General features: G+C 37.3%; 1 protein-coding gene across 1 annotated transcript; it reads right to left on the bottom strand.

Moving 5' to 3' along the window:
* Positions 1-898: 898 nt before the first annotated feature.
* slc9a3.1 (solute carrier family 9 member A3, tandem duplicate 1) lies at positions 899-17,581 on the bottom strand. Its single transcript, XM_051873537.1, has 17 exons — positions 17,053-17,581; positions 14,975-15,277; positions 14,528-14,688; positions 13,104-13,182; positions 12,796-12,973; positions 12,428-12,648; positions 11,631-11,833; positions 11,447-11,536; positions 10,963-11,033; positions 10,743-10,872; positions 10,377-10,534; positions 10,053-10,170; positions 9,790-9,963; positions 9,661-9,709; positions 2,576-2,647; positions 2,185-2,443; positions 899-2,103 (listed from the first exon to the last, which is right to left on the bottom strand). Exons 1-17 carry the CDS (start codon positions 17,279-17,281, stop codon positions 2,085-2,087), a joined length of 2,514 nt encoding a protein of 837 aa, XP_051729497.1. The 5' UTR covers positions 17,282-17,581; the 3' UTR covers positions 899-2,084.
* Positions 17,582-18,183: the final 602 nt, after the last annotated feature.

Raw genomic sequence — 18,183 nt, 5'->3', positions numbered from 1 at the left:
CGACTTTATTCAACAATATCTAGTGATGGGCGAATTTAAAACACTGCTTCATGAAGCTTCGAAGCTTTACGAATCTTTTGTTTCGAATCAGTGGTTCAGAGCGTGTATCAAACTGCCAAAGTCACGTGATTTTAGTAAACGAGGATTTGTTGCGTCCTAAGTGTTTTGAAATTTCAGTGGTTCACCACTGGGGGGCGTGACTTTGGCCGTTTTATATGCGCTCCGAACCACTGATTCGAAACAAAAGATTCATAAAGCTTCATGAAGCGTGAAGTGTTTTGAAATCGCCCGTCACTAGATATTGTTGAATAAAGTCGTTTTTTTGGCGCACAAAAAGTATTCTCGTCGCTTCATAACATTAAGGTTGATCCACTGTAGTCACATGAACTGTTTTAAATACGTCTTTAGTAGCTTTCTGAGCATTGAAAGTGTTAATTATCTTGCTGGCAATGCAGGCCATCGGATTTTATGAAAAATATCTTAATTTGTGTTCTGAAGATGAACGAAGGTCTTATGGGTGTGGAACGACATGAGGGTGAGTAATTAATGACAGAATTTTCATTTTTGAGTGAACTGTCTCTTTAAATTAGAAATCTTGCCTTAGCAACTAACAGAAAAAAAAAAGTTTACGTACTAAAATTACTAAATCTGAAATAAAAATAAAGCTGTAAAAATGATAAAAGCACATAGCAAAAGTTCTAAAACTTATTGAAAATATTTATTTGAAAATGAAAACATAAAAATAAAAGTTAACTCAAAATATTGATAAATACTATAATAGTATTTAACTACTAAAACAGCACTTTTTTCAGATTGATATCCTTTCATAGTCATAAATAAAATTGTCATCATAATTGTACAGATGTAGACGAGTGAAGCAAGAATGTAACAGATTAGATAAATAGAAATGTTGATAAATACTTTATTAATCCCACAAAAGAAATTAAAATGCCCAGAGAAATGCATTATTTGAATGACAAGAAAACAAACGATTGATTTTTTTTTTTTCCATGTACAAACATAGTTCATAACAATTAACACCTCAGTCACAGACTTAAAATACTAACATCACCACTGGTTTCTAAAAGTTTCCAGAGCAATGAAAAACTCACTTGATATAATTATTTACCTAATACCTTCCATATTAATATACTTTCATATTGCAGTGCAGGGAAGAATGTGCCTTGTAGAGGTGACATCACTGTAGTAAAGTGCCATTAAAAATTAAACCACAAGGTGGATCTTGAGAAAGACAAAATGGCTTTGCCCTCACTATATTAGCATTATTGCATAAAATACATCCCTGTCTTCTCAACCTTTCCCCCTCACACCATTTTTTAAAGAAATCAAATCTATTAATTTTTATTTGCTTTGAGACCATCTATAGGCTAGTGTAATCCTACAGTAAAAGTTGACAAGAATACCCTTCCAGCAAATATAAACTGACTAGAAGTAACAAGTAGCAAATAATGTTCATGGCTGTGATGTAAACTGAACTTTATTGGCTATTTTAAAGGGGGCCTATTATGCCTCTTTTTTCAGCACCTCTTTGGTCGTTTTTTTGCACATGATTTGGGCGGGAATTATTTAAATGAGGAATATTGTGATGTGTAAGTTACAGTGCTTACTGATATAACTCCCTTTGGAGTGGACTTTGTAATTTTGCAGACCTTTTTCATGTTTAAATAGCAACATTACACACTAAAGAAAGAAAAGCATAATAAGACCCCTTTAAAGTCCAGAATTCATTTTTCAATGGGAAATATATCAACACAAGTAGGAAACTGTTTTGACAAACCATTTGAAAAAGGCAGGTGCATTGCTTGATAAGCTTTTCTTTTTCTTTTTCTTTTTTTCTACTACTGTATGCACCTAATAGCACATGAGTATGTTGCCCTAAATGGATCCTAAATTAATTCTACAAAGTGCTGGAAACATCCATGGGATTTAGTTCCATGCTATTTCATTGACGTTTGGCAGTTTCGGTGGGATCTCTTGCAGCAATTGTCCAGTTCCACCTCGTTTTGTAGATTGGACACTGTCATGTCTGTGAATGTGCTTTGTGACATGCCACCTTTAATCGTCTATTCAAAGACTGGTCGTCTGTAGTCATAAATAAACATGGTCAGTTACAATCTGTATTTTTTCAGAGAAGTGTTGGTAAACAGGTGGATGTGTACTCACATTTCGTCTTGGTCTCCTTGGGGATGTTCCTCGTGCTCCTCTAGAGATAAAGAAACATCAGCCATCAGGAAGGAGTCCGTGGAGCAGTTGCTGATCCTCATGGGTGCAAGACGCCGGAGTCTGTTGGGCGTCCAGGGCAGGTGTCTCTGGGCCCTCTGGGAGGGTGCGACATTCATGTCCATCTCAGATTCCATTAGCCAGGGTGGGCTGTGAGTAGGACTGGCCACCTCTGGCATGAATGCTGGATTCTCTATGCCAGCTTCAATGAGATATGGAAAAACCATACACAAACCTTTAACTTCTTACTTTTGCAAATGTGTTTTTTAAAGTTATTGTGTAGATTTATTGCTCTTTATTTACAAAGCAACATCTTTTCAGACCCTTTTCTTACCTCCAGTTGTATATTTGTCTCTCATGTAAGTATTATTCACAGCACCAGTCTCACTACCCACAGCGCTGTCAACTAAAAATACAAAAATATGCTTAGTCAAAAAATAAGTTTATATAAATAAAGGGAAATATGCTATTGTTAATGTAAAGAGCCTTTTACTTGAGTGAATACCATGTTGAGGTTTATATTTTGTATTTTTAACTATGATTTTTCATTTTTTAAAAATATTTATCTGTTTGTTTATTTATTCAGTTTATTTTAATATATTCCAGTGCATATATTTATTACATAATACATACATATTTAAAAAACAAAAAAAACAAAAACAAATATTAATACAAATATTAAAGCCAGAAATATGTATCAATGCAACTTTCATGAAGTAAACTTTTTCTAAAAGCCTTCCTTCCGCCGGAAAAAATAGTCCCTGACCGTGTACAGCAACAGAAGTTACATTACTACGCCATTAGATGGCGGCAAAGACTGTCTTTATGAGTGTGTCCATCAGTAGCGAGGACTTTTACATTGAAAAGACTGAATTGTTGTGAACACGGAACAAGACACAAGTGATAAATGCTTTGACTAGCGCTGTCAGTCACGGGAAACCCCTTAAAGGGTTAGTTCACCCAAAAATGAAAATTCTGTCATTTATTACTCACCCTCGTGCCGTTTTACACCCGTAAGACCTTCGTTGATCTTCGGAACAAAAATTAAGATTCAATATTAATATTATAAAGCGACGATAATATTTTTGGTGAGCCAAAAAAAACTAAATAACGACTTATTTAGTGATGGCCGATTTCAAAACACTGCTTCAGGAAGATTCGGAGCGTTATGAATCAGCGTGTCGAATCATGATTCGGATCGCGTGTCAAACCGCCAAACTGCTGAAATCACTTGACTTTGGCGCTCCGAACTGCGGATTCGACACGCTGATTCATTATGCTCCAAAGCTTCCTGAAGCAGTGTTTTGAAATCGGCCATCACTAAATAATTTGTTATTTTGTTTTTTTTGGCGCACCAAAAATATTCTCGTCGCTTTATAATATTAATATTGAACCACTGTACTCATATGAACTGATTTAAATATGTTTTTAGTACCTTTATGGATCTTGAGAGAGGAAATGTCATTGCTCCCTATGTAGGCCTCACGGAGCCATCGGATTTAAACAAAAATATCTCAATTTGCGTTCCGAAGATTAACGAAGGTCTTACGGGTCTGGAACGGCATGAGGGTGAGTAATAAATGACAGAATTTTCATTTTTGGGTGAACTAACCCTTTAACTGTTAAAAGGACAAGATAATACATCAGACATTTAAACAGGTTTTTTATTATGAACATAGGACTGACCTGAAGGAAAAGGCTAAATCTGAATGCAACTCACTCGATCTCTTTCTCACAATACTGTTCTACATAATACTTGAAAATTGAGAACATACAGTTTACGTTGCTAAGAGTGGTTGCTAAGGGTGTTGTGTAGTGATACACAGAACCGTTGGGTGAAGCGGTCATAGCCGTGTTTTATCGTGAATAAAACACAGCTATTGACCAATCAGAATCAAGGACAGGAACTAACAGTTTTATATATAAAAATATATATATTTTCATATATATTATATATGTATATGAGCACGCCTGGCAACCGAACGTTGCCTCAGATGCAGTTCACAGAGCAGTATATATACCACCCGAGGACCAGGGTCAGTAGAGTGTTTGGTGTCAGAATGGGAAAGCTGCTGAGTTATCAGAGTTTGATAAAGGACAAATTGTGATGGCGTGGCACCCAGGAATTTGATAACGGCGTGCTTTGTAGGCTGTTCACGTGCTGCTGTAGTAGGTATATATCAAAAGTGGTGCACAGATATCCAAATGATGAACCGTCATCCAGCTGTGTGTTTCCACAGCTCATTGATGCCAGAGGGGAGCAGAGACTATTGCACATTGTTCACAGCAACCACAGGGCCACAGTGCGACAAATCACCAGCAGTGGCAGTCAGTCTACAACAGTGGCAACCAGGGCAAAGTGTCACAGCACAATTCATCGCAGCCTTCTGCATATGGGCCTGCGTAGCCAACGACCCAGCCAGGTTCCCATGAAAACTGCACACCATCGCCAACAATGCATGAAATGGGCCCAAGATCATCGAGATTGGACCGTGGATAATTTTGAAGAAAGTGGCCTGGTCTGACGAATCATGATTCCTGGTGCATCATGTCAAAGGACAAGCATGGATACGCTGATTACCAACAGAGGCTATGGCACCTGGATGCACTGTTGGGCGGACACAGGCCGGCAGCGGCTTTCTTGGGACACTTTAGGCCCCATTATCCCAATAGCACAATCCCAGACAGCTGTCAGGTATCTGAACATCGTTGCGGACCAAGTGCACCCATTCATGGCAACTGTGTTCCCTGCCGGTGATGGCCATTACCAACAGGATAAAACACCATGCCACACTGCCAGAATCATCAAGGAGTGGTTCAAGAAACATGATGGTGAATTGCTGTTAATGCCTTGGTCTTACATGAGCTCAAACGAACATTTGTGGTTCAGCTTGGAAAAGCAGGTTCACGGTACTTCACCACCACCCCGCAATGTACTTGAACTGGAGTGTGGCAAGCAGGACGAGGCCGAGGGCCTTGAGAACGGGGCGAGGCCGGTGGCGTCAGTTGCGCACCGCTCCGGGAGCATAAAAGGAGGAGCGACGACAGTGAAGGATGAGAGAGGACTAGGCCTGGACTATTTTACATTATGTTTTGCTTTCACTTTCATTTTGTGTTTGTTTATTTTATTATTATTAAAGTGTGTTAAACGTTCCCCGGTTCCCGCCTCCTTCTTCCCTGATTTACATACCGTGTTACATGTGTTACATGGAGGACCTGCTGTTGACATTATGGTACTAGATACCTCAGGAGACCTATTGTCACCTCAATGAATCAATGCTTTGCCCCGTACCCGCTGTTTTGTGGGTTAAAGGAGGCCCTACAGGTCATTAGATAGGTGGTCATAATGTAAAGGCTCATCGGTACATACAGTGGGTACAGAAAGTATTCAGACCCCCTTCAATTTTTCACTCTTTGTTATATTGCAGCCATTTGCTAAAATCATTTAAGTTCATTTTTTTTCCTCATTAATGTACACACAGCACCCCATATTGACAGAAAAACACAGAATTGTTGACATTTTTGCAGATTTATTAAAAAAGAAAAACTGAAATATCACATGGTCCTAAGTATTCAGACCCTTTGCTCAGTATTTAGTAGAAGCACCCTTTGATCTAATACAGCCATGAGTCTTTTTGGGAAAGATGCAACAAGTTTTTCACACCTGGATTTGGGGAACCTCTGCCATTCCTCCTTGAAGATCCTCTCCAGTTCTGTCAGGTTGGATGGTAAACGTTGGTGGACAGCCATTTTTAAGTCTCTCCAGAGATGCTCAATTGGGTTTAAGTCAGGGCTCTGGCTGGGCCATTCAAGAACAGTCACGGAGTTGTTGTGAAGCCACTCCTTCGTTATTTTAGCTGTGTGCTTAGGGTCATTGTCTTGTTGGAAGGTAAACCTTCGGCCCAGTCTGAGGTCCTGAGCACTCTGGAGAAGGTTTTCGTCCAGGATATCCCTGTACTTGGCCGCATTCATCTTTCCCTCGATTGCAACCAGTCGTCCTGTTCCTGCAGCTGAAAAACACCCCCACAGCATGATGCTGCCACCACCATGCTTCACTGTTGGGACTGTATTGGACAGGTGATGAGCAGTGCCTGGTTTTCTCCACACATACCGCTTAGAATTAAGGCCAAAATGTTCTATCTTCGTCTCATCAGACCAGAGAATCTTATTTCTCACCATCTTGGAGTCCTTCCATGCGGGCTTTCATGTGTCTTGCACTGAGGAGAGGCTTCCGTCGGGCCACTCTGCCATAAAGCCCCGACTGGTGGAGGGCTGCAGTGATTGTTGACTTTCTACAACTTTCTCCCATCTCCCGACTGCATCTCTGGAGCTCAGCCACAGTGATCTTTGGGTTCTTCTTTACCTCTCTCACCAAGGCTCTTCTCCCCCGATAGCTCAGTTTGGCCGGACGGCCAGCTCTAGGAAGGGTTCTGGTCGTCCCAAACGTCTTCCATTTAAGGATTATGGAGGCCACTGTGCTCTTAGGAACCTTAAGTGCAGCAGAAATTTTTTTGTAACCTTGGCCAGATCTGTGCCTTGCCACAATTCTGTCTCTGAGCTCTTCAGGCAGTTCCTTTGACCTCATGATTCTCATTTGCTCTAACATGCACTGTGAGCTGTAAGGTCTTATATAGACAGGTGTGTGGCTTTCCTAATCAAGTCCAATCAGTATAATCAAACACAGCTGGACTCAAATGAAGGTGTGGAACCATCTCAAGGATGATCAGAAGAAATGGACAGCACCTGAGTTAAATATATGAGTGTCACAGCAAAGGGTCTGGATACTTAGGACCATGTGATATTTCAGTTTTTCTTTTTTAATAAATCTGCAAAAATGTCAACAATTCTGTGTTTTTCAGTCAATATGGGGTGCAGTGTGTACATTAATGAGGGAAAAAAATGAACTTAATTGATTTTAGCAAATGGCTGCAATATAACAAAGAGTGAAAAATTGAAGGGGGTCTGAATACTTTCCGTACCCACTGTAAATTGCTCTGTTAGACATCTATAAATATGATTTAAAAAAGATTAATATGAGGCAAAAGTACAGAATGTCACATTTTATTATTCGCAACACAAAATGTTTTACCAACTAAGAAGAACAGCACTTTTACAGTTTCATCCCTCTGCCTAATGTGAGCATAAGTATTGGGACAATTTAACTTAAAGCAAATGTAAAAGTGTAAAAGCTAATATTAAGTTGTAAATCCCTTGCAAGCAATCACAGGAGCGAGTCTGTGACCCATAGACATCGCCAGACTCTTGCTTTCACACTTTGATATGCTTTTCCAGGCCTTTAATGCAGCCATTTTCAACGGTTGCTTGTTTTGGGGAGTTTCTGCCATTAGTCTCTTCTTCAGCTGGTGAAATTCTTGTTCAATAGGATTTAAATCTGGAGATTGACCAATCTAAGACCCCAAAATTTCATGATAATCTTGATTGAGTTGGCAGTAGGTTTTGGGTCATTGTCCTGTTGCCATATGAAGCACTTCCCAGTGAGTCTGGTGGCATTTTCTTGAACACTTGTAGGATTCTTTTGTACACTTCTGAATTCATTCTTCTGCTTCCATCATTGAATAAGTCAATAAGTCATGAGTGAGCCTGTTCCAGAGGCAGACATGCATGCCCATGACATGACACAACCTCCACCATGCTTTCCAGATGAGGTTGTATGCCTTGGATCATTTGCAGTTTCTTTTTTTTTCTCCACACTTTTGCTTTCCCACTTTGATAAAGGTTAATCTTTGTCTCATCTGTCCATAAAACTCTGTTTTAAAACTCTGCTGGCTCATCTCTGTGTGTTTTTGCAAATTCAAATTGGCTTTCCTATTTTTAGTACTGATCAGATGTTTGATCTTGCTGTGTGTCCTCTGTAATTCTGTTGGTGAAGTCTCCTGCGAACAGCAGATTTTGAGACTATCACCCCAGCTTTCTGGAGGTTGCTGATGGTTATTTTAGAGTTTTTTCACAGCCCTTGTCATTTGTCTATCATCAACTGCTGTTGATGTTCTCAGCTGACCTGGTCGTTGTCAGGCTGCTGAAGCTTGCTAGTGGTATCTATCTTTTTCAGGACATTCCAAACTGGACATTCCAAGTCAATCTCCAGATTTAAATCCTATTGAACAAGCATTTCACCAGCTGAAGAGAAGACTAAAGGAGGAAACTCCCCAAAACAAGCAACTGTTGAAAATGGCTGCATTAAAGGCCTTGAAAAGCATTTCAAAGTGTGAAAGCAAGAGTCTGGTGACGTCTATGGGTCACAGACTCGCTCCTGTGATTGCTTGCAAGGGATTTACAACTAAATATTAGCTTTTACATTTACTTTAAGTTAAACCGTCCCAATACTTATGCTCACATTAGGCAGAGGGATGAAACTGTAAAAGTGCTGTACTTCTTAATTGGTAAAACATTTTGTGTTGAAACAGCCAATAATAAAATGTGACATTCTGTACTTTTGCCTCATATTATTTTTTTTTTAAATCATATTTATAGATGTCTTGACACCACAGCTAACAGAGCAATTTTTTCTTTACTGCCCAAGTACTTACAGAGGGCACTGTGTGTGTGTATATATATATATATATATATATATATATTAAATATGTATGTATTTATTTTCAATTATGAAATGGTTAGTTCCTGTCCTTGATTCTGATTGGTCAATAGCTGTGTTTTATTCATGATAAAAACATGGCTATGACCGCTTCACCCAACGGTTCTGTGTATCACTACGTAACACTCTTAGAAACGTAAACTGTTTGTTCTCAATTGATTTTGTTTATTGAAGCTTACTGTATTATGAGAAAGAGTATTGTGAGAAAGAGATTGAGTGAGCGCGTTTATTACCTGCATTCAGATTTAGCATTTTCCTTCAGGTCAGTCCTATGTTCATAATAAAAAATCTGTTTAAATGTCTGATGTACTATCTTGTCCTTTTAACAGTTAAGGGATTTTCCCGGGACTGACAGCGCTAGTCAAAGCATTTGTCAGTTGCGTCTTGTTCCGTGTTCACAACAATTCAGTCTTTTCAATGTAAAAGTCTTCGCTACTGACTGACACACTCATAAAGACTTTGCCGCCATCTAATGGCGTAATAATGTAACTTCTGTTGCTGTTCACGGTCAGGGACTATTTTTTCTGGCGGAAGGAAGGCTTTTAGTGAAAGTTTACTTCATGAAAGTTTCATTGATACATATTTTTGGTTTTAATATTTGTATTGTGTGGTAAAAGCAATAAGGTACTTGAGGCTAGTGCTGTATCGTAAATAAGTCACGGCTGAAGCACAGCCTCTCGTACCTTATTGCTTACATATATACACTGGAATATAATAAAATAAAACTGAATAAATAAACAAATATTTTTTAAAATGAAAAATCTTAAATTCTTAATAAATGATGCTAATAAATAAAATATTGTTACCCTCATCTCCATATTGATGACCTTTGTCCTCTGGGTGTCCATTAGACATCTGAAAATATTTATAAATTGTGAGGTGCAATCCTATAATTGACTGATTTGGTTGAAAGAAACGCCATGGAGGTCTAATACCTGATGGTTTAGCTCCTTCTTGTGGTGCTTTGTAATCTTTTTGGCAGGGTTGACACCCATCTTAGCAGATTTGAAGGACTCAAGGCGGCTCCTCATGGTCCTTTGGAAGATCTCCTGCACCTCGTATTCACTCTGGTTGATGCCGAAGTGGCTGCGACTGTATTTGTGATGGTGCTGCTCAGAAAGAGAGGAACAGATAAGACAAATGAGATGCAAACCATATGCATGTGTGTGAATGTGTGTTGGAGAAGAGCAATTCATACATTCTTTCTGCTCCTGTACAGGTGCTGCTGTAGAAGATGATGGGCATTGGTGTCTTCCACCGCATTCTTCCCGTCTTGCACATGGATGTCCAGGGATACAGAGGGAATAGTGTCTTTTCTAATCGACAAGAGGCAAAACAATCCTAATTATTGGCAAGCCTCATCATCTACGAATGTATTTGTCAAATGTCAGCGCTTTAAGCATTGCAACCCTAGCATAGTCCCATACATAGATCTGATTATTCCTCTCCTTCATTAGTCATAACTGTTTCATGATCAGCATTGATTAAGCAATTGTGTTTAAATGTATTTCAGTGCACTTACACAATTGAGGTTACTGAAATATTTCCAAGCTCGTAATTTGACATATCAGCCATTATATCAGGCATCACATCTGTAAATTCTGAATCAAGTTGTTTTTTGAAATCTATGTTGGCTGCTTCCTCACTACGAATGAAGGCCAGAGAACCTTGGCGTTCACCCTACATGAAGAAAGAAAGAGGTTAGATATATTTTTCATGATCTTTATTGTTGACAGTCACAGTACTGAAGTAAATTTGTATTGCAATGCAATCTACTGTGCTTGTATATGAAACTATTGCAAACGTTGTAAAAGGAAACGCGTGCAGTTTAAGATAACTAAAAAAATGGCAATATTATGCGATATATGAAGCTAGTCTATGATCTCACCTCACTGACATAGTTTATAGCATCCTCCAGATTGAGTTTGTGGAAAATACTAAAGAGGTAGTCTCTGTTTTTTCTGGCCTTAGGTTTCATCAAAATCTTGCTGATATACTTCTCCTCAAACCTGTTCCAACTGAGAGAGAGTATCAACACATTTAATATTAGCACATTAAATTCATATAAATATCTGAGGAGGTTATTCACAGAAGTGAGGAAGGCATACCCTCTGGTCCACCAGTTATCTCCTATACGGCCACAAATGTCCTCCACTGCAGCTAGGATGTGGTCAAATGCCTATAAAGACACCATAAAACATGACTAATTAAAAAAAATATATATACATATTATTTTCTAAAACAATTACAGTAGTTGGTAAAATGAACACATAAAATGAAATCATAATATAAATATATAATAAATAATTAAATAAACCTGTATATATACATTTGATTTTATAAATATATACATACATATTTTTAAATAAATATAATATAATACATTGAAATACATAAATACATAAAATACACAAACTAAATTTTAATATATTTAAACAAATTAAAAAATGATAGATAGATAGATAGATAGATAGATAAACAATAAATATTAATATAAAAATAAATACATAACTAAATTTGAATATTTAAATCACACTTCAACAAACTAATGAATTAATTAAATTGGCATAATTGCCATTTAGCAATAGTTACCCTATTGTTCAGTTTCTCAACAAGTTTCAAGTCAGAATGAGCAGCTCTTTTGACCTTGAGCCACTGAACCAATGGCTTCATTGTGATTCCCTAAAAACAAACAACACACATTATTTAAGTACAGGACATAAAAAAATTATTTTGAGTCTCATAATTATTATAAGAGTGACGGATATGGTTTAACCTGAAGAATGACAGTGAAATACACCACAATGAGTGTGGTACTAATCATCAGATTCTTCTCTGGGATCTTGTCTTTGTCTAGCATGGCTGCTAGTCCGTACGCCACTGCCCCCCGCAGGCCACCGTAGCTCATTACAACCTGGTCAATGACCTCGATGGGAACCAATCTGAACTTGTTTAACATCCAGGTAAACAAGAAAACACCTGAAAATATAGAACAAACATTCCCAAACATATCATTAAAACACACCCCAAAGACATTTGAGACTCATTCTTTGAAACAGGATGCCTTTTTGGAAAGGGTTTTTTAATGAAAATGCCTAAATTTAATTGTTCTATATCATTCTAATAAAATAATATTTATGAACCTACCATTAGCATTCAAGAGTCCATAACTCTAAGTCTATAACTATATGAATTTACTATAAAATAGTTAATAGTAGAAATCTTGTCAATAGCATGACAATATGACTATGACTGGCCATACAGATGCTATGTCAGCATATACTGTTTTATAATATTTTTAGAATTACAGCATCACCACAAGAAATAATGTATTTTTAATAGAATATGTTAATGTTTTGGCTGATTAAGAATGACTATTGTAGCACCACTTATTACCCAGCAGGCTTTGGACTGGAAACTTTAGCCAATCTGAAAAAGTGTGCAAAATGGGTTTGGGGGAGTGTACTCCGCAAATTTGCTGTTGTGTTTTATCACTGTGGAACTTTTTTTTATAAAAAGGATGGATTTTTTTTTTTTAAACTGTGATTTGATGTGCTGTTTAACTGTACTCACCTATGATCCTGTAGATAAAGATGAAGAGGAGAGTGAGGAGAATGAAACCTGTGTTCCAAACCCATATCTCCTTATCGATGGCTGTAATGCCCAGGAATAGAAAGATCATGGTTTCTGAGCCATTCGCAAGCACCTTCATAGCATGACGAACCGTTGTGACCGATTTCTCATCCATGTTGGCGTTCACATATTTCTGACAGCAGACACCACAGAAAGTGATCCTGTGACACAGAAAGCCGTTCTTTTTCATGAGCTGCTGAATTAATTGCTTGAAACATTATGCATTGAGTCTAAATTCCTGCAGTACTTGTGTTTTATTACTGTACATTCCCAAATTCTCTATACGTTACATTGTTCAAGAGACTTACGAAAGTATAGCAGAGAGGGAGAGCATCTCTGCTGTCAGGTAAGCCAAGTATCCCACCACAAAGACAAAGCCGGCTTCGATGATCTGAATGTGTTTGGTGCATTTGGTCAGCAGGGACAGCAGGATGGCAAACAAAACGCCAAGAAACGAGCCTCCAAATGCCACCACAACAAATGAAACTATAGGAATACAAAAATGAAGTGGAAAACAAACAAACAAAAAATTAACACTAATAAGTTTCAAGTTAAATGAATGGTTATTATTATGTTTTCATAAATATGTATGAGGGGTGGAGTTGAGTATTCATACCTATGCCCTTAATAATCTCTGCAGCGTCAATCCTTGGGCCTCCAAGAGCAACAAAAGCATCAAATACATTGTAAAGCACCTGCAAAAGAGAGACAAAAAGATGATCCCACTTAAAGGATTAGTTCACTTTCCAATTGAAATTTCATGATAATTTACTCACCCCAATGTCATCCAAGATGTTTATGTATTTCTTTTTTCAGTCAAAAAGAAATTAAGGTTTTTGAGGAAAACATTCGAAGATTTTTCTCCATATAGTGGACTTCAATGGTCTCCAAGCGGTTGAAGGTAAAAATTAGCACTTCAGTGGAGCTTCAAAGGGCTTTAAAAGATACCAGACGAGGAATAAGGGTCTTATCTAGCGAAACGATTGGTCATTTTCTAAAAAAAAAAAATTTAAATGTATATGCTTTATATAAACAAATGATCACCTTCAAGTGGTTCCGCCAAAACCGCACTTCCGTATTTTTTAAAAAGCTTACGCTGTATGTCCTACACCTTCCCTATTAAACTTACGGAACGAACGTGGCGCCAGTTCCGTTTTTTCCTTAAGTAGAATAGGGAAGGTGTAGGACATACAGCGTAATCTTTTTGAAGAATACGAAAGTGCGGTTTTGGCGGAACCACTTGAAGGCGATCATTTGTTTATATAAAGTATATACATTTAAAAAAAATTTAGAAAATGACCGATCGTTTCTCTAGATAAGACCCTTATTCCTCGTCTGGTATCGTTTAAAGCCCTTTGAAGCTGCACTGAAACTGTAATTTTTACCTTCAACCATTTGGAGACCATTGAAGTTCACTGTATGGAGAAAAATCCTCAAATGTTTTCCTCAAACACCTTCATTTCTTTTCGACTGAAGAAAGAAGGACATGGACATCTTAGATGTCATGGGGGTGAGTAAATTATCAGGAAATTTTCATTTAAAAGTAGACTAATCCTTTAAACAACGTTTTGCTAACGTTCCCTTTGAGTTATTAAAACATTATTTTGGAATGTTTTCTGAATGTTCAAAATGTCCATTTTTTTAAATGTATTAACAACTTGTTGTTTTTCTTGTTTATGAGAATGTTAAGGAAACATTGCATTTTATTATTATTTGAATGTTCTCTGAATGTTCTGAAACAAGCTGTAACATTTAAACAATGTTAGATGAACTTCCAACTAAAACATTTCAGAGAACACTCCATGAACTGTGTATAGGCCTAAATAATGTTTTGTGCTAATGTTTTGAGAACATTATTGAAGACCCGATCACTTTGAATGAACTTTCTATAAACGTCACTGGAAGAATGTTTGTTTACAGCTTTGAGAGAATCTTTTGAGAGAACGTTAGCTAAAGTTCTGAGAATGTTCCCTGTTTGCTGGGATTGCATGTGGATAAATAACTGAGCATAATGGCATTTCCTTTCTAACTAATACTCACCACTGTGACGCCATCATTGAGCAGAGACTCTCCAAACACCAGGATAAAGAGCACCTCGTTCACATGCACTTCCTCAAACACGGCAATCACAGCCACAGGATCCACCGCGGCTATTAAACTACCAAACAAAAGGAACTGCAGCAGACCGATGTCCAAGTTACCTGATGATTACAGAAACTGTCAAATTAATTCAGTATTTTTAATTTTTAATTCAGTATTTTTACTCTCTGTAATGGCATACCAACCCAATGCCACTGAATTGGTAATTGCATACTATACAGGGCATATTTGCCCTTGAGGGTCAACAAGGGCTTTACAGTATATCCTTGTTTTGTTTAAAGATGAATTAAGTGGGCGTGATCCATGCAAAAGACACACTATGTGCACTAAATTACATGCAGATTAGCAGAACAGTGAGAATGCAGAAAATCACAGTATTGAATTTACCCATCACTCCGGCCTCATAGCAGCCCCAAAGAGAGAGTCCTACTGTAGCTGCGTTCCAGCAGGTTCCGAAGATGGCGTAAATGAGAATGGCACCCAAGTTGCTGAAAAATAGCTTATTGGGCATAAAGTAACTTGCGTCCAAGATGATTTGTGGCAGCAAGTAGAAGAAGAAAGTGGTAGGAAGCAGTTTGTAAATCTGTGCCTTGTCTGCTCCCCAGACGATTCCTCCCAAAATAAAGCCCACGATGATGAGTAGACCACTCTCTGGGATCACACTGATGACATGATGGTTTAGTTCAACCACTAGATACAGAGAGAGAAAGAGAGAGAACAGATGACAAATTTTCAGAAAAGAAATATATATAGCTTTATGATAAGTTTATGTTTCTCATGATCTTGGGTTTTGGTCAACAAAAAGTCATGTTCAAGATGTGGACTGGGTTATTATTATTATATTATCATTATCATTATTTGATGTCTTTTGGTGTCCATATGTACTGTATGTTTCGTGAGCTTTAAATATTACATTCACAAGATGTATATCAATTAATTATCATGAGCCATACCCAGAGATTCCATAAATGGTTTTGTAAAATTGATACAGTGACATTTGCATTTATGCATTTGGCAGATGATCTTTAGATCAGTGGTTCTCAAACCTGTCCTGGAGTACCACCAGCTCTGCACATTTTGTATGTCTCCCTATATCTGACACACCAATTTCAAGTCTTGCAGTCTCTACTAATGAGATCGTAAGTTGAATCAGGTTTGATAGATGTGGGAGACATACAAAATGTGCAGGGCTGGTGGTACTCCAGGACAGGTTTGAGAACCACTGCTTTAGATGACATGTACCAAAAATCCGAGTGCAAGTACTTTCTTTCTTTCTTTCTTTCTTTCAGAAAATGACTGAATATCATCTGTAATTAGATGTAAAGCTAACAGGATTCATTTGATTCATTTATGATTATCATACTGAGGTACTAAGCTGTTAATTCCATTCAATTATCATTTTATTTACTTATTTTAAATGATCTCTTTATAATAATTGTGCACAGCACATACTATTTACTCTTTTTTCTCCTCTTTCTTCCACATTTTTAAGATCATATTGATTAAACAGGGAAGAAGAACCAATCCCAAACATTAACAGTATGAAAGGAAAGAACAGATATATTGGACAGTTTATATCACTCCATAATGATAAAGGAATGAGGGTAAGAATACCAGATACGTTATTCACAAGCCTCATGCTAGATTATAAACCCTTCACATGAGTAGCAACGTGCGTAAAACGTTATTTCATGTGAATCGCTGAGCTTTTGAGGACTGCTATTGTGCTCAATTTGCAGTTGTCAAGTTACACGGTATTGTTTCTAAAGTTCCTAGTACAAGTATCCATCAAGAGATCATCTTCCTTTCTCCGAACTCAATTCAAATGAAATTCAACCTCTCATTAAAGTATGACATCAACTTTAGAACAAACTCTTTAATTTATTCATCAAGAATAATTCTGATGTCTCTTAATATATTATATTGTACGCAAGCCTTCAAATATGCTAACAAACTTTATTTTCTAAAGTTTGAACTTTCAATCGATTTTGACTTCATAGATCAACCAAGCTAACAAAAATATGTTCTAAGATTGTTTTACTAACATTCCCATTTAGTTATGAAAATGTTATTTCTGAATGTTCTCTGAACGTTCAAAATGTTTTTTTTTTTGTTTTTTGTTTTTGTTTTGTTTTTTCAGTTATGGGAGCATTAAGAGAATATATTTTATTATTTTGTAGACATTATGGGAATGTTACTTTTGAATGTTCTCTGGACGTTCTGAAACAAGTAACATTTTAAAAAACACAGATGTCAAACTAAAATGTTTCAGGGAAAAAAAACTTTCCATGAATGATGCATAAATAACATTTTTGTGCTAACATTTTGAGAACATTATTAAAGACCAGATAACGCCGAACAAACATTCTATTAATGTTACTGGAAGATTGTTTGTTCATAACTTGCCAGAACATTAGCCAAAATTCTGAGAACATTCCCTGTTACCTGGGAAGATACATACATACCTGATAGTTTAGCCAATGCAGCCACAAATACCCAAACTATCACCAGGTATGGGGTCTGAACATGATGCCATTCAAATGTGACTATTGGGAGTCCAGTGAGATTCGGTTCCAGTCGATGACGAGGATCCTGGACCACAACTGAATCTCCACTTAGTCCTTGGATTGAAGGGTTAACAAAACACACCAGGAAAACTGCCCTCAGCAAGCAGAGATAAGTAGAGCTCGGCATTGCGATGGATGAATGATAAAGATGCACTTACAGTATCATTCTCATCTCTAAACTGTGTGTACTATAGTTGTCCTTCACAGAATCTCACAATCCAGTCAATTAGAGGTTCCCAGTGTGCTTGATTGTTCTGAAGTGCGAAGTTCATGGAGAGTATTGCAGTTTCCCCTTTTAGTTAGTTTTCTTGTAAATCTGCAGTCATTTATCTCTCTCTAGGTGACTTGGTAGTGTTTCCATCAGTTGTCCCTCTGTGTCTGTGCTCCTGAGAGCAGTGGTTCAATCTAGGTAGTGTAAGAGTGTAATAAGAGTAGTGCTGAAACCTCTAGTCAGCCTTTAATTTGTTACACAGAAAGGGGGCTGAGATCTACGTCACTGGACTGTTACTCTGTCACGTTTTTGATGATTACTCTCTGCTTCCGTTGAAATGTTTTACACTGGTTAGTGTTCAGCCAACTTTAACAGACCGTACTGCTGCATTATTATGTTGAAGACTTTTAGCACACGTTTTGGTACAAATATTCTGTGCAGATACTACACCATTTTCATTGAAATTTGAATTGTGAGACTTCCTAAAATACATGTACTACAAAAAGTTGAGTACATTTTATTAAAGTATGGTTCAGACAATGGTTGGCTTAAAAACTTGCAAAAAACAATATAATTATTTAGACCCATTTAGGGGATTGTTTCGCCAAAAACATTGTTTACTCACCCTCATGTCATTTTAAACCTGTATGATTTTCTTTCTTAATTCCTTTTGAGTAAACGATGGCAGATTTAATAAAAAACAACAACAACAACTTTTTCCTCATTATATAAATTTACTAAATTAATTTAATATTTATAAGGATGTTAAACCATCCTGTTTTGTGAAATCATATTGCTGACTTCCGTTGGTTTTAGTA

The sequence above is a fragment of the Ctenopharyngodon idella genome, chromosome 19, assembly GCF_019924925.1.
Source record: "Ctenopharyngodon idella isolate HZGC_01 chromosome 19, HZGC01, whole genome shotgun sequence".
Taxonomy (NCBI): Eukaryota; Metazoa; Chordata; class Actinopteri; order Cypriniformes; family Xenocyprididae; genus Ctenopharyngodon; species Ctenopharyngodon idella.
The sequence above is the reverse complement of the archived record's forward strand: the minus strand, read 5'-3'. Positions and strand labels throughout refer to the sequence as shown.

What these genes read in the sequence shown, in the direction of transcription:
- slc9a3.1 (XM_051873537.1), bottom strand. Translation starts at nt 17,281, where the DNA reads ATGCCGAGCTCTACTTATCTCTGCTTGCTGAGGGCAGTTTTCCTGGTG. An exon ending in CTATGAGGCCGGAGTGATGG is followed by an intron (nt 14,689 to 14,974) that starts GTAAATTCAATA and finishes TGTAATCATCAG; the next exon opens with GTAACTTGGACATCGGTCTG. An exon ending in TGTACAGGAGCAGAAAGAAT is followed by an intron (nt 9,964 to 10,052) that starts GTATGAATTGCT and finishes CTTTCTGAGCAG; the next exon opens with CACCATCACAAATACAGTCG.